This window comes from Hydra vulgaris, chromosome 03 (assembly GCF_038396675.1).
Source record: "Hydra vulgaris chromosome 03, alternate assembly HydraT2T_AEP".
Taxonomy (NCBI): domain Eukaryota; kingdom Metazoa; phylum Cnidaria; class Hydrozoa; order Anthoathecata; family Hydridae; genus Hydra; species Hydra vulgaris.
This window is the reverse complement of record NC_088922.1, coordinates 21,770,329-21,787,500: the sequence shown is the minus strand read 5'-3', so window position 1 is coordinate 21,787,500 and position 17,172 is coordinate 21,770,329. Positions and strand designations below refer to the sequence as shown.

The window sequence follows — 17,172 nt, the reverse complement described above, 5'->3', positions numbered from 1 at the left end:
TTTGCTACAAGTTTTTCTTCCATTTAATAAATAGTGCTTTGTTACAAGTTTTTCTTCCATTTAATAAACAGTGTCTTGGTACAAGTTTTTCTTCCATTTAATAAACAGTACTTTGTTACAAGTTTTTCTTCCATTTAATAAACAGTGCTTTATTAAATCTTTTTATGTATTTAACATCTTTAGGCTATACACCAGATATATTTAATATAATACATATGACATTTTACATGTGACACTTTGATTGAAATACAATATAAAAAATAGTTTAAAGAAATCAAAAAACTTCAATTTCAATTACTTTGCGCTTTTAAAGCTTTCAACTTTGATAAAGACAAGTTTTATTAATTAAATTATTCACATAAATAGAAAATAAAAAACTCAAATATAGAAATCATAATAGGTCAATTGAAATAACAGGTCATATCAGGTCGATGAAAACCAAGTATCTAAGAATTGTGCCATATAGAGTGGGCTTTTTTAGACAAAGGTTAGGAGAAACAAACTCCTTTTGGGTAGATATTAACTGCATCCAGCTACTGTCTTGTAGAAGGCCTCCTAGACAAAACTTTAGAGGTAAGCATAGCGATTCTGCTAACCAGCCTCGAACCCCTTCTTCTTCTATTAGACTGGCGTAGATGTAAAACTGTTTTACATTGTTTCCTGCCTGGGATGATGAATGCTGGATCTTCTTGACACTTCTCATAGGTTTTTGCATTGCCTCCTTGATAGTAGCTATGCAACTCTTCCTATTATCTCCTAATGAGGGTACAGCTCTAAAACTCAGTTTAATGGTTCTGAGGTCAGCTGGTAGTAAGGTTTCCTGAACTCTGTGGTAGCTCTCAGAGAGGCTGATTCCATCAACAGCTGCGAAATATCAGAGTATTAACAGTGCCATGTTGCGCAAGGATGGTGTCCCTGTTAATGCTTTTGGTGCACATTGTCACGACCACATAAGGAGCCCTATGTTACAACTCAGGGTTAATTAACAGGACTAAGAAGATTGCATAGCTCATTGCTTAAGAGAGAGTGCTCTATCTATGAATGAGTTAAGTTCTTTTTAAACTTAAATCAATGCCAAAAGTAACCTAAAATATTAAACATAAAAAATCATCCCCACCACCTAACTGTTTTAATATATTTTTTACTAATATTTGTGGTCTGTGAAGCAACCTTCCATCAGTTGAATCTTACCTTTTGCAAAATTTACTAGACTTGCTTGCTCTTAGTGAGACTAATTTAAATTCTGCTATTCCTTCTTCTGATCTTAGTGTTGATGGGTACTCTCCTTTGATTCACATAGACTCCAATAGTCACATGCTTGGCTTGGGGGTATACATACGCATCAATTCACTTATTTGTTGTGAAATCAGGTTTGAATCATTTGACCATTCTTTTATGTGCTTCCACTTAGCACCTCTTCACTCTATCACCTTTATCTTTGTTCTTTATTGTTCTCCTTCTTCCCAAGATTGCACTCTTTTAAATGTTATTTCTGATCAAATTGACTATGCCCTCTCTCTTTACCCCTCTGACAATATTTATGTTATTGGTAACTTTAATGCACATCACACTAAATGGTTTGACTCTAACGCCACTGACCATGCTGGCACTAAAGCCTATAACATCTGTATTTCTCAATCTCTTACTCAGATAGTTAACTTTGTGACTCATTTTCCTAACAACCCTAATCATTTACCTTCGCTCCTTGATTTATGTCTGGTCTCTGATCCGAGCTTGTGTTCAGTTTCTCCTTGTTCTCCTTTAGGTGGTTCTGATCATGCAATGATCTCTTTAAATCTTTCAAAATCTTGAAAAATGCTCCTCCTACCTAACCTCCTGGATTCAGGTAGGAATACTAAAGTCATATCTCAATTAAACTCTTCTATGGCTTGTGGTTCAGACAACATTCCTGTCATAGTCTTACAAAAAAGTTCTCCAGAACTCTCTTCAATTCTCTATAAACTATTTAATAAGTGCTTGACTGAGTCTTGCTTTTCTGCCTGCTGGAAAATGGCATCTATTGTTCTAATTTTCAAAAACTCTGGTAAACATTCTGAACCCTCCAGTTACCGTCTGATCAGTCTTCTTTCAGTTATTAGCAAGGTCTTTAAGTCTTCAAATTTCTCCAATCCCATCTAGAGTCAAATAACTTTCTGTCAGACAATCAATACGGTTTTCGATCCTCTCAATCTACAGCTGTCTTGCTAACTGCTGTGACTGAAAGATTTTATTGTGCATTAGATGGAGGCAGAGAGGCTAGGGCTATTGCTCCTGAGATATTAAAGGTTTTTGACAAAGTTTGGTATGTTGATCTTCTTCATAAGCTTGCTTCATATGGTGTATCTGGGAAAGTTTTCGAGATTTTTAAATCTTTTTTTTTTAACCGCTTTATTAAAATCAGCTTTTTTTAAAAAAGTCTTCAAGATTGGCTTAAAACAGACAGCCGATCTTGAATCGTAACAAATTGGGGCTCACAGAGGGTTGTAAATTTTAACTCCAACAAAACTCAGTTATTTACTGCAAACAACTATTGCAATACTGTCAACAAACCTATAATAATGAATGGCAACCTTCTCACTGTGTCATCTTCTTTACAGCTTCTTGGATTATTGTTTACTACTGATCTTTCATGGAAACCATATATACAATCGATTTTTAAATTAGCATCTGCTAAGGTTGCTTCTCTTTATCGTGCTCACCATTTTTTCTCTCCTGATTTCATTCTCTATCTCTACAAATCTCTCATTCGTCCCTGTATGGAATACTGTTGTCATATTTGAGCTGGTTCTTCTAATGATACTTTTTCTTTTCTATACAAGGTCCAAAAACGCATTGTAAAGTTAGTTGGACCTGCTCTATCTGCTAAGCTTGAGCCTCTTACCTATTGTAAAGTTGCATCTCTTTCTCTTTTCAACAAATACTATGATGGTTGCTGCTCAAAGGAGCCATTATCTCTTGTGTCATTAACTAAAACTCAATTTCACTTGACTCGTCATTCAGCAAAGTCCCATTATTTTACGGTATCTTTCCCTGCATGCTCTAAAAACTTTGGAACTCCTTCTTGTCTTCATGTTTTCCTGACTCATACAACCTTCAACTTTTCAAGTCTTCTGTAAACCGTTTTCTTGCTTTAACACTTTATTCTTTTTTTGTAGTTACTCCCAACATAATAGTGGCTTGCAGCCTTGTTGGGAGTAAATCAGAATATTAAAAAACAAACAAACCGTACTTTATAAAATACTAACAATAAATTATTATTACTGAATGTTAAAAAAAAAAAACTTCTATACATTCAAAAGATTTGAACAAATGTAGAACTTATAAAGTAAATTAGTTAACTTCCTAGCTTGCTATTGCTAACAAACTAACTCTCACAGTCCTCCCTCATTTCTTCTTATCTTTAAAAAACAATGTAATCTACCAATAATCTAATGAGCTTTTAATTTAAATTTTGTATAACTTTTAAATTTTACCTAAGACAGATGTTTATAACTATAGCTTAGTGGTTTAACAAATGTTAAGACAAATTTCTTGGATTCAAGGCCAGACTTTTTTAAGTAAACCAAAAAAAGTTTTTGGCATCTTTTATATTATCAAGTTGTACTACTTTAAATGTTTTTGGCAATACAAAAGCTTCGTTTTTTGAGCAAACCCACTATTTTTTTACATTAACATACCATTAACTTCGTCATAAACAATTTCATTACCTTTTGCATGAACATCTATTGACTGCGTTAAACAATTCATAAAATAAGAAAATAAAAAAAAAAATAGAATTTTATATTAACACACCCTTTCACAACCACTCAAAATTCATATTGAGGATGTGTTTTTTTGCCCTCCTACAGCAATTCAAATAGTTCTATGCTGAAAAGCACCTCAGTTAATTTACATTAAAATTATAAATTTCTAATAGTGATAAGAACATTTTATCCTAGTAGCCTGTGCTTCCTGATCAGAAAGTTTTGTTCAATTGTTGTTAAGAGCAAAAGTTTAGTAAACTTATTTTTATATCAAAGCAAGGTCAAATTCAAATAAGAAAATTTAATAAAAAAAAAATTCACGGCAACAGCATGGCAACAACACTCCTACTTTTTCTTGTTGATAAAGGAGGAGGGAGAGGGAAAGAGGCAGAGAGGGGAGGTAAGTTAAACTTTTTAAAAAAAACATTTTGCAGCAGAATGAACCAATTGAATTATATTGCTTTACATTTTCAAGTAAACAAAAAAAAAAGGTAAACAAAAAAATGTATTGAAGTGTGCATATTATTTTTTAAACATTAATTTTTTATACATGTATTTATATAGTGGTAACTTTGTACATTTTATGTTTAAACATACAATGTACAGAAACACCACTATATAAATACATGTATAAAAAATTAATGTTTACAAGATATTAATATGCACACTTCAACAAAAAGTTTTGGAAAAAAAAAAGATTTTTTTTTGCTATTCTATAAATATTTATACAAAGATACTGCCTGGCCATATCTTACCCTCAGTCAAAATATGAACTAAAGGCCTCACCTAACCCGATTTTAGTATGATATCATCAGTGATGTGTCATACAAGTCTAGAGTGAAGATTTTTATTGAGTATGATGCTATTTAGAATATCATTTTAAATAAAATAATGACAGAAAAATACCATATCATTTTTGTTATCGCGTGCCAACTGCAAACTGCAACCTGCTGCCATTAATAGACAAGTTTTTTGTTGCACATTACTCTGGTCAACTTCAGGTAACAGTAAGGATAACTGCAATATTTAAACTTAAAATTAGAATGGAAGATCAAAAAGGCTTAAGAAAGGAAGAGCATGAGGCTTTAAAAAGGAATATCATAAGGTTTTAAAAAACAATTCAGAAAAGAGAATAATGACAGTTTTAAAAAGAATATAAGGTTTAAAATTGAGAAGTTTAAAAAAAAAAATTTAATAAAAAAAATTAAATTTTAAAATTAAATAATCTAATTTTCAAAAAAATTCAAAAAGTTTAGATAATGAATGTTATAAAGATATGAATAAAATATGATTAAAATCAAACTACAATTTACCTTATAACAGCATGTGAAAGCTCCATGCATGTATAAATAGTAGTTTGAACATGAAAGGGCTAAGTTCCAAGCTAAAAAAACAACAATTTAAAAAATATTTACCGTTTATAAAATATTTATCAAAAATATTGACACTGCCCACAATAAAAAATTTTCACCAAACAAAAAAAACACCTCAACCAACCAACAATGCATTTGCCGACAATCTTCACAATGCCCTTTTGAAAAAAAATGTCTCCAAAAAAATATAGTATAGAGCTGTAACATAAAAAACTTCACCACAAGATAGTGGATTCAATTAAATTGGACTGACAGAGAATACTTTCAAAGACTGTTGGTACAAACACAAAAACTTATTCAATATGAGAGCAAATTCAACAGAGCTTTCCAAGTTTATGTGGGAAATTTTAAAAAAAGGGATATACAAATCCTATTATAAAATAGAAAATTATTGATAAAGCGCAACCATTTAAACCTGGCAGAAAATTATACAACCACATAATAACATCAAAATAAATTAAGTTGTACTATATAATAACATCAAAATTGAAATTATTAAACAAAAGAAATGAACTGGTATCAAAATGCTATCATAAAAATTTTTTTTTCATAAACAACTTTAATGTCATCAAATTCCTTACTGCATAGTACTTTTGTAATTAATTTTTTTTTTGTCATTAAGGTTATTTGTAACATCTGATGATCGCCATAGGCATGAAACTCGGAGCCATGTTTCTTTAACTACCAGGTGTTATATAATTTTACAGAATATATATATATATATAACATGTGATTCCAAAAAAATCTGGACAAACTTCCCGCCATTTTTTCTCCGCGTAAATTTATCAATTTTGATTGGCTCGCACACCATTTTGTAGAGAATTAAATTCTCTACAAAACTCATTAATTATATACTGAGCAACAAATTTGAAATGATGAAAAAAGTTACTTCGAAACAAGATGACGTAAGAAAGCGAGTGTACGAGTTTATTGAAATTAACCCAGAACTTTCCAAAAATGCAATTGTAAAACATTTTATGATGAAAAGTATTCCAAGATCTACGCTCTACAATATTCTAAAACGAAAAAACAACAACATATTACCCGAACGACAAGTTGGAAGCGGTAGGAAAGCAGTTAAGATGACAAAAAAGAAGATCAAACAATTGGAAAAAAAAAATCGATCATCAACATGGAATTAGTCAACGTTCTCTTGCTAAAAAATTCAATGTCAATCAATCATACATATGCAAAACGATAAAGCAGAAGACAATCATTCATTATCATAAAAAAATTAAGGCTCCAAAAAGAACTCCTGAACAACAATCTCTTGATTGTCCAAAGTGTTCTAAATTGGTTGAAATTTTTTGAAAAAACAGGTGATCATTGACGATGAATCATACTTTGGATTAAGTAATTGTAATATTTCAGGAAACAGTGGATTTTATTCATCAGATACTACGACACCAAATGATGTTAAATTAAAAAGAAAATCAAAATTTGAACAAAAATTATTGGTTTGGATTGCAATTTCTCCAAAGGGATTGTCAAAGCATTATGTTGCACCCTCCGGTCAAGCTGTCAATAAATGTGTACATAGACTAGTGTTTGAGATCATGTTTGCTCCCATTTATAGAGACTGTTCATAAAGATGATGAAATAGTCATTTGGCCTGACCTTGCATCATCTCACAACTCAAAAAAAGTTCTAGAATTTTTGAGGTCCAAAAATGTCGAATATGTGCCCAGAAGTCAAAATATTGCAAACGTACCAGAATTGCAACCTATTGCAGTAACCTAGTGCTCAAAGTGAGGCGTTATGCAGCTGGATTGATGCCATCCTGTCACCCTTTATAAAGTATAAACCATCCCACCACCTTTTTATAAATCTCTATATATAACAATGATTAGGCGGGATGGTATTACTGAATTTACAGAATAAATTTACCAAATACAGAAATGAATTTACTAAATACCATCCCATTACTTTTTTTCTCCACTTCGAGCACTGTATGTATATATATATATATATATATGTATATATATATATATATATATATATATATATATATATATATATATATATATATATATATATATATATATATATTATACTAGATTAGTGCCCTCACAACTATGAACCTTGAACTATGTGTATTTGAGCAACATTTGGGCGCCACCTAAATTTAAACATTGAGTACTTTTTTCTTTTTTTTTAACAACAAACAATGCCTATATACAACAATGTTTACGCAAAATTTCCTTATGGCAGGTGTCGGCACAGGGCGTACCAACACCCAAATTATTTGCTTAGAATAGCTTCTGATATATTTATCTATCTATATATACATACATATATATATATATATATATATATATATATATATATATATATATATATATATATATATATATATATGTATATGTATATATATATATATATATATATATATATATATATATATATATATATATATATATATATATATATATATTACATATTATATAATATAACAGAACTACTTGAATAAAATTAAATAGTATAACATACAGTAAAGTATAAATATAGAAGAGGTGTAGAGTATATTAATAAATAAATAGTAAATTAGCAATTTTTTGATCTTACCAATTTTATTAAACCATATTGTTTCTTCATGAATATCAGCATTAGTATTTTTAGACAAAACTTCCAAGAATGTAAGAGCTAAAAAACAATTATATAATTAACAACTAAATTAAGAACCATTGACAACTTTGAAGTCTTTTAAAGATTGAACAATTGGAACAATATTAGGAAACTCAGATAAAACAACTTTTTTCTAACTCATCAAAACACTTAAGTATCTGGTTTGAATTGTTCCCATCCATCCCATCCAAACCTCTACCTTAATATCCCCTCCAAAGTACACTTTTCAAAAAATTATCAAACCCTGGCCAAAGATCCATTAACAAACATCCCAGTGAGGTTTCTATTTCTATCTATATATGTAAATCTCAACATTTAGTACCTCTTCTGGACGAAGTACTAAATATTAAATTAGAGCATTTGGGTTGTCATCAAGGTAAAAAATTCTTGGATAATCACATTTATACGCTTTATTTTAGATTTTTTTGGACTATGTGTATTTTTTTTACCAATAGTTAAAGCCTCCAATTGTTTGTAGTTTACCACAAACTTCACTTGTGTCTCCTTCACAAAAAAGAAAAGCTTTTTAACCTGCATGGTTCAAGACAACACTGATTTGTTAAACCCAGAAGGATGCTGGATGTGTCTTAAACAAACACAAGATCTTTTGTAGTTGTACTACCAGTACTGCCAATGAAGTTGATTTGGAAAATAACTATAATATCATAGGAAACTTTTAATGCTATACCTAATTTTAAGTAGTAAAAGATATATAACTGCTACCTTGTATATAACTTTTTTTTAAAAGGTGTATTGGTTGTGATTTATTTAATTACCCTTAATTTTAAACAGAAAAATGTTAAATTTTACATAGCTAAAAACAAAAAAAATAAGGAGACCATGAAAAAAAGTTTTTTATTTTACATGATATATCAGGTTAAAGTAAAAACAAATAACAAAAAACAGATTTTATTTAAATATCTTTCAATATAAAAAAAACTTCAACAAAATCTCTTTATAAGAACCAGTTAGGTTAGTTTAGAAGTTACTAGCCCTTCAAAATAATACATTGATAAAATACTATGTAAACCATTGTTGAAACTTTAAAGCAAACTTTAAAGTCGACTTTTGGATGCTTAATAGATTTTATCCAAATGATTTGTATAAAACATAATTATAAAACTATTTATTTTAAAACATCACAATAAAACATGATAATTTAATTTATTTTAAACCAGTCCTTAATGTTGCACAGCATATTGAGACTTTACCATCTCCTATGAAGGTAATTACTTTTTTTTTTTTTTTTTAACATCTTCGCTTCCAACAAGGCTGCAAGCAGCCACTAATTAAAGTTGGAAGTTACTGAAAGAGAAAAGATAAAGATTGTAGAACAAGATAACGATTGACGGACGACTTAAAAGATTGCAAATTATATGAATCAGGAAAGCAAGATGAAGGAAGCGAATTCCAAAGAACTGATGTTCGAGGAAAAAAACTAAACGAATAAGCGTTTTTAGAGCACTTAGGAACAGTCACAGAAAAAGGATGACACTTAATTGACTGACGCGTAACACGAGAATGAATTTTAGTAGATGGCACAAGAGACGCTAGCTCTTTAGAGCAGTGCCCATTATAGTATTTGAAGAAAAGAGAAAAAGAAGCAACATTACGACGATGTGATAATGGTTGGAGGTTGGCTGCTAAGAGCAGGTCCAACTATGTTTACAATGCGTTTTTGCACCTTGTCTAAAAGAGAAAGGGCATCATTAGAAGATCCGCCACAGATATGGCAACAGTATTCCATACAAGGCCGGGTTTGAGATTTATAGAGATAGAGAATAGAATCCGAAGTAAGAAAGTGACGAGCTCGATAAAGAGATGCAACCTTAGCAGATGCTAATTTTGCAACTGATTTGATATATGGTTTCCAAGAAAGATTGGAAGTAAGAGTTAATCCTAGAAGATGAAGAGTAGGTGACTCATCGAGTACATCACCGTTCATAAATATAGGAAGATCTAAATTATTGCAATAACGATTGGTTGAAAAAAATTGAGTTTTATCTGAATTAAAGTTCACCAGCCACTTTGTTGGCTGGGTGTTGGTTTCTTATCATGACAAGAATAAATGGTAGTACCATCAGCAAAACAATGACACCTTAGATGTGAGAATATCTGGAAGATCGTTAATGTAAATTAAAAAGAGTATAGGGCCAAGGATAGAACCTTGAGGAACCCCTGAAGTTACAGAATAAGAAGAAGAGTGTTGTCCATCGAGGACAACTTTTATGCTATGATTGGAAAGAAAAGATTCAATGATCTTAAAGATGTTGCCAGATACACCATAAGAAGAAAGCTTATGGAGAAGACCAGCATGCCAAACTTTATCAAAAGCTTTTGAAATGTCAAGAGCGATGGCCTTAACCTCTCCACCTTCATCTAATGCACGATAAAACCTGTCAGTTATTACTGTTAGCAAATCAGCTGTAGAACGAGAAGATCGAAATCCATATTGATGATCAGAAAGTAAGTTATTAGATTCAAGATGAGAAATTAAGTGTTTGTTAATTAAAGATTCAAAAACCTTGCTTATGATAGGAAGAAGACTTATGGGGCGGTAGTTAGACGAATCAGATCGCTCTCCAGAATTTTTGAAGATAGGGATAACAGATGCCGCTTTCCAGCAGGCTGGAAAACAAGACTCTGATAAGCACTTGTTGAATAGTTTTGAGAGTATAGACGACAGCTCCGGAGAACACTTCTGCAAGACAATAACAGGTATGTTGTCCGGGCCACAAGCTGTAGAAGAGTCTAGGCAGGAAATCACTTCAGATACAAATGCTGGAGTGATATGAATGTCAAGCAATGGATCAACCTGTTTGTTGACAATATCAGGTAGAAGGCAACTAGTGGAATCAAGAGATGATATCGATGAAAAGTTTTTAGCAAATAATTCGGCTTTGTCTTTAGGTGAGGTGACAAAGTCTGAACCATACAAGAGAGGTGGAATTATAGATTTGCCCTTATTATTGATATTATTAAAGATTCTCCAGAAGTCACGAGAGCCTAATTTTTGAGATGAGATTCGAGATTTCATGACCTGAGAATAGCAGGTTTTGGCGTTAGACAAAACCTTTTTACAATTGTTTCTAGAAGTAATAAACAGACGTCTGTTTTCTGGAGAATTGTTTTGCTTATAAACATGGAAGTAACGGTTTCAATTGGCAATCGCAGCAGCACAGTGTGAGGAAAACCATGGAGGAGAGTGAGGCTTGACCTGGAATCGTCGAGAAGGAATAAAAGATTCCATGCCAGCCTTACAAGAACATAAAGTTTTAAAATAGCTCCTTTTAGAGCAGATCTCTAACATTGCACAACATGTTGTGATTCTCTAAATTCTTCTATGATAATACTTTAATAGTTCAAAGGCTCATGACGAATACTTTATTCATTATAAACAAAATTATATAAATATATTAAATTCCACTATTTCACAAGTATAAATAATTAGTAAGTGACTGGGGCCCTGGCTAAACTATAAGATTTAGCAGGGGTTGATAGCCGGGGCTAGAAATTTATAATACTTTATATATTATAATTTTAATCTTACATTTACTATTTATTAAATACTGGCATATATTTACATATTTTCAAACCCTAATTTACTTCCAACAAGATTGCAAGCAACCACTATTAAGTTATGAGTTACTTTAAAGTAGAGAATAAGTAAAAATACTAGGAAATGGTTAACTGAAGACTTGAAAAGTTGGAGGTTGTATATAAAAGAAAAACATGAAGATGGCTAATAGTCATAAAGTTTTTTTGATGTGCAAGGAAAAAAACTGAATTAATAAAAGTTTTTATAGCATGAAGGGACAGATACACTAAAAGGGTGCAACATGTTGAATAAGAAAGAATTTTGAATGAGTTTTGGTTTATCATTCAAATTATCTATTAAAAGCAAGAATTAGTTTTGGTTTATCATAATAAAGATGATAGCTTGTTTGAGCATTGACCATGTTTGTATTTGTAGAAAAAAGAAAGAAATGCTACTTTACAACAATGGGAGAGTGGCTTAAGCTTGGCAGATAAAGCAGGTCTAATTTATTATTATTTTTTATGTTAATTCACCTCCCAAAAGCTGAAAACGCCACTACAGACGAGGAGGCTACTTATTTGTGGCTACAACCCTCTCTCAACTATATAACTCCAAAACACGAACCTTGACAACCAAGGCTGCTGTGCAGAGAAATAAGTTGAGCGCAGTACTACCAGGGACGTGGTGGGAATTGAACTCAGTACCTCCTGCTTATGACACAAGCGCTCTAACACTACACCACAACCGCATTACATTTACAGTGTGCTTTTAGACTTTGTCTGAGAGTAAGAGAGTTGTTATTCATCAATATAGAAATATCAACATTATTGAAATACTTTTTTGCAGTAAATAAATGAGTTTTGTTGTCTAACAAAAATTGAAGATTTCAAGTCCAGAATATAAAACCATAAGCCACAGCAAGCCTTAGGCTGTTACAGAAGAGAGATCAGATTAAAAATCAGCTGGTTGTTCTAAGCAATAAAAAAGTGAAGGTTTTTTGTCAAGACAAGAGTATAAAGTTAAGTTGTCAACAAATAGAGCCACTTTAGATGTTAAATTTTTATGAAGATTTATATTGTAGATAAGAAACAACACAGGAGCAAAGATTTAAGAGTACCACAAGATACCTTGTGGTACCCTTAAAGTTACTTGAAATAAAGAAGAGTGTAGGCCTTCAAGAATAATTTTATTATTGCAGTTAGTAAGAAATAATTTAATGATCTTAAAACTTTTATTTAAAGAAACTAATAACAGAGTGAAGAATAACCGTAGGATAGTTAGAGAGGTCAAAGTGTTTTCTAGAGTTTTTAAAAATTGGAACCACTTTATTGGCACTTTTTAAAAATTAATTATTATTAAATATTATATAATTAATAAGATTAAATGTTAGACTTACTTTAGTTAATGACATTGTTGAAGACTAACCAAAAGTCTCTAGAACCTAACATCTGATATAAGATACAAGATTTAGTGAACTGAGAATAACAAAGCTTAACATCAGACATAATCTTTTTACATTGGGTTCTTGGAATAATAAAAGGACATTTGTTCTTAAGAGAGATGTTCTTGTAAAAAAAGATGTAATAGATGATTGATAAAGCAACTGCTGAAGATGGTGAAAAAAATATGGAGTAGAATGAGGTTTGACTCGAAGAGTAGCAATTGAAGTTTCCAATCTTTTAGTCCAGAAGGAATAAAAGCCTCTGAGATGCGCTTTATGCATACATATAATGGATATAAACACATATGTTCGCTATTTACTTAGATGCTGGCATACAATATCCTTTCATATTTATAAAAACTTTAGTATTTATATGGTGTAGTATTTGCTGAAAGAGGAGATGATGATAGTAATGATGATGATGATGGTGATGATGATGATGACGATGATGATGGTAATGATAATTATGATGATCATGTTGATCATAATGATGTTTATATATGCATATATATACAAAATATAATATGAATTTTGAAAAAAAATAATTATACTTTAGGGTGTATAAATGTTTATGCAGCCCCAGTCACAAACCCGGCCCCGACTATATTTTATCACACCTGGCCCTGGCCCCAGTCAAATATCAATCCTGATTGTTTACCATAAATAATATTAACTTTTAGCAAGTAACTATCTATCAAAAAATTTTAGATTTTGAAAAATTTATTAACAATAAAATTCTTAAAGCCATTTATTTCTTTCATTCCTTCATTAAATACAAGTTGACCATTTGCTTTTACCAGTTTTACTTGATTAGGCTGTAGAACTCCTGGTCAGTTTTAAAATATAACAAGTCTATAAGGTGCTACCATGATACAGGTCACCATATCTGCCTAAAAATCATACTTAGTATTAGCAAACATTTCAAAAATTCAATAGTGAAACAATTACAAAACTGTGCAATTTAATTTGATATCAAAACATTTTTGCTAATATTAAAAAAAACATTTTACTTTTCTACTGTGACTTTAAATTATTATTGTATTCTTATTTTATAAGATTTGCAGCACTGTGGTACTTTTGTGTACTTCTCTTCTTCAAACACTTGGCCAAGTGACTTTCAAATTTACAAGCCCAAAAATCTGACAAATCTGACATACTGATTACGGTTTGGACATTAAGTGGATTTAGTTATTTTTATAATGGCAATATTTATTTGGGAAAGACTGCTGGGAAACAAATGAGAGGACAAGTATAGAATATAGTAAGTGGTACTAAAGGTAGCTGAACCACTTTATTGTAGTGGAAGAAATACTACAGCTGACCAAATCTTCACATCTGTTCCACTAGATAAAAAGCCAATGTTTGATGTTATAAAATACGTGCACAAATTAAGGGCTAATAGTATAGCATCGCCCTAGCCAAAAAGTTATGTATGACCTTAGGATTTTAGAGCAACAAAAAGGAGACAAAGTTTTGATAATTATTAACACTTTTTAACTTACGTGCTTTAATTTAATGGAGTTCAAATCTGAAATTTTTTTTGTTCCAAATTATTAAAAGGACCTAAAGGACTAGAGAAGAATAAAAACAAATATTTTTTGATCAACCAGCCTTATAACATTACAACTAAATAATACAGAAGACTTTAACACACAAGAAAATAATTTAAAAAAAAAACAACCTTTTTCAACAAGCTTTAAAACATTTTCTATCTCATTCCTAAAAAAAGGAAAGTTTTTTTTATATAAAATATATAAATTAACAAAAAAAATTTTCAGAGATAAATATATTTCATTTTTAATTGCTTTAACTTTAATTAGTTAATTATTTTAACTACATTTAGTGATCCAAGCAGAAAATATTATGATTTACATAAATATTTATATTTTAAGTAAACAATTTCATAAGCCAATAACTTCTTCTGAATTATAAGCTTGAAATTCACAACAACAAAAAAAATAGTTCAACACTTCTAAATAAAAATGGAACATTAGAGAGTATAAAAAGCTATAACAGACTACTGTAATATATGTTTCTTTTTCATAAGAAAAAAATAAATAAAACACCTCTCATGCCACCTTTGTCTTGTGTAGATCCCTTTTTTATGTCTATATTATTAATGTCTATATTATTAATGATAAGATAAAACTAATTTTTTTCAAATAAGATCATTCTTTTAAGTTATTTTTCATAGTCATTGTTTTGCATACATAACATTAATTTCCATACATTAATTTTAATAAAAACAACAACTGTATTATTACAAAATACTAAAACCACGACAAACCACATTCCTTAAGATATAAATCTATATCAAACATTGACAAATTATCAAAGAATTAATTTTGATAAAGAAATTTTAAGTTATTGGTTTTGACACAACTAAGTATTACCTAAAAACAATCTAAACATATAGAAAATATTTTTATGTGGACCTAACATGTTGACTAGGTTATAATTGTTTTGACCTACCATGTTGATTTTCCATAATGTTGTTCATAATTGTCCATACTGTTGTTCTAAATTCGATTGTGGTGGTACTTTGAATATTTTATTGTTTTACACACAGCTAACACCCCCTCTCCCACACTAAATTACTAAATTATAATTAGATTTAACATTTCATATGAACTCTATGGAAACATTGGCTTGTATTCATTAGTGGTAAAAGGAAAAAAAGTATTTCTGGGGAAAATCTACTTTATCTTTATTTTTCGGGGAAAATCTGCAAATATTATGCTATTTAAATATTTTTACTTAATACTTATAGGTAATTCGCATTATGTACTACTTTAAATTAAATTAAAAAAAATTTTTTAAAAGTTTTTACATTTTGCTATCTTGACTTAGGTTTGTAAATTTAAGCCTTGTTAGACACCTAAAATACAAAAAAAAAAAAAAATATTACAATATAAGCTAATGCTTAAAAACTCTCACCGTATTCAATACATCTAACACAGTAACAAACAATTCAACACAAAAAAACAGCATCACATTACTCACAAATAATCAGCATCACATTACACACAAACAAACAGCATGTTACTCAACATCACACTAACCAACAGTATGTGATTAATCAACATCAGAATAATCAAAAGCAAGTCAAATTAACTAACAGTAGGCATTCTTAAATACAAACTTTACCTTTACAAACACCTTATTTCAAGTAGCAATATAGTAAAGTATAGCAATATATGAAAGTTTTCTTTTGGTGTGTGTGTGTGTGTGTGTGTGTGTGTGTGTGTGTGTGTGTGTGTGTGTGTGTGTGTGTGTGTGTATGTGTGCCCATGCAAGAGGGCATCAGCATGTGTAAATTGAACTTTTTAAAATAGTTTAATACTATAATTATATTATTTAAAATGAATAAAAAAATATATAAATAGAAAAATCTTAGAAAAGTAATAAATAAATAGAACAATATATAAAAAAAATAAAAGATATGAACAATCTTGGTTAGGTAATCAAAAAAAAAAAAAAATGATTTTATCTTATTTCAATTATTTTAACTTTGAAATGTATTCTTTCTTTGACTTGTATATTTTTTTTGATTATAATAACCTTTATATTTTATACAATTCTATACTATGTGAATATTTTATTAAAATAAGTAAATTCATTGATGGTTTAACACACCCAAGTGTAACTATTTTATTAAAATAAGTGAATTAACTAAAAAATATATTTATATTTTTTAGTTAATTCACTTATTTTAATAAAATAGTTACACTTGGGTGTGTTAAACCATCAATGCCACATTGACCTACAACTTTGTTACACACCTCTTATATTCAGTGGTTTGAAATTGAATTACAACAATTTTTTTTATATATAAAAACTACTGATTTTACAAAAAAAAATGATGATAGAAATATGGATTTTTTGACGGTAAATTGGTGATTCAGTACACACAAGCTTCCTGGATACACTTAACTTAATTTATAACTTTGTAGAATTGCTTATGTAGAATTTTCACAATAATTTAACTTTAAACTAGCATTAAAGTCTTATTCAATGATATAAAAAAGCAAAACTGATTTAAAACCTTCAAGTCACACCTATAATGTTTTTTTTAAACGTTCAACCTCTATGGTTCTACACTCATTTAATTGGATGGATTTCATTATCTTATTTAAATAATAGAATGGAAATATAGAAGCAATGTAATGCACATTAATTAAAAGTTTAAAAACAGATCAATTCATTTAAACATAGAACTTATGTATATATATTAAAACATGGAACCTATGTTTATACATTTAAACATGGAACTTATGCATAGAGATTTAAACACGGAACTTATGTATATACATTTATATATATTATATCAATATATTATATTTATGTATAATATATAGATATAATATATATAAAATAAATAAAAAATATATATATATATACATTAAAACATTGAACATATCTATATACATTTAAACATTACTTAATACTTAA

The 17,172-nt window shown here is 29.8% G+C and overlaps 1 protein-coding gene across 1 annotated transcript in view; it reads right to left on the bottom strand.

Annotated features, from left to right (window-relative positions):
* Nucleotides 1–17,172, bottom strand: part of LOC105843168 (testis-expressed protein 11) — a 69,134-nt gene that overhangs the window by 3,738 nt on the left and 48,224 nt on the right. The window contains exons 21-25 of the mRNA XM_065792633.1: nt 15,551–15,598; nt 14,402–14,439; nt 7,682–7,759; nt 5,057–5,127; nt 4,650–4,760 (exon numbers count right to left, since the gene is read on the bottom strand). Of these exons, the coding sequence (XP_065648705.1) occupies nt 4,650–4,760; nt 5,057–5,127; nt 7,682–7,759; nt 14,402–14,439; nt 15,551–15,598 (346 nt within the window). The remainder of the gene's footprint in view (nt 1–4,649; nt 4,761–5,056; nt 5,128–7,681; nt 7,760–14,401; nt 14,440–15,550; nt 15,599–17,172) is intronic.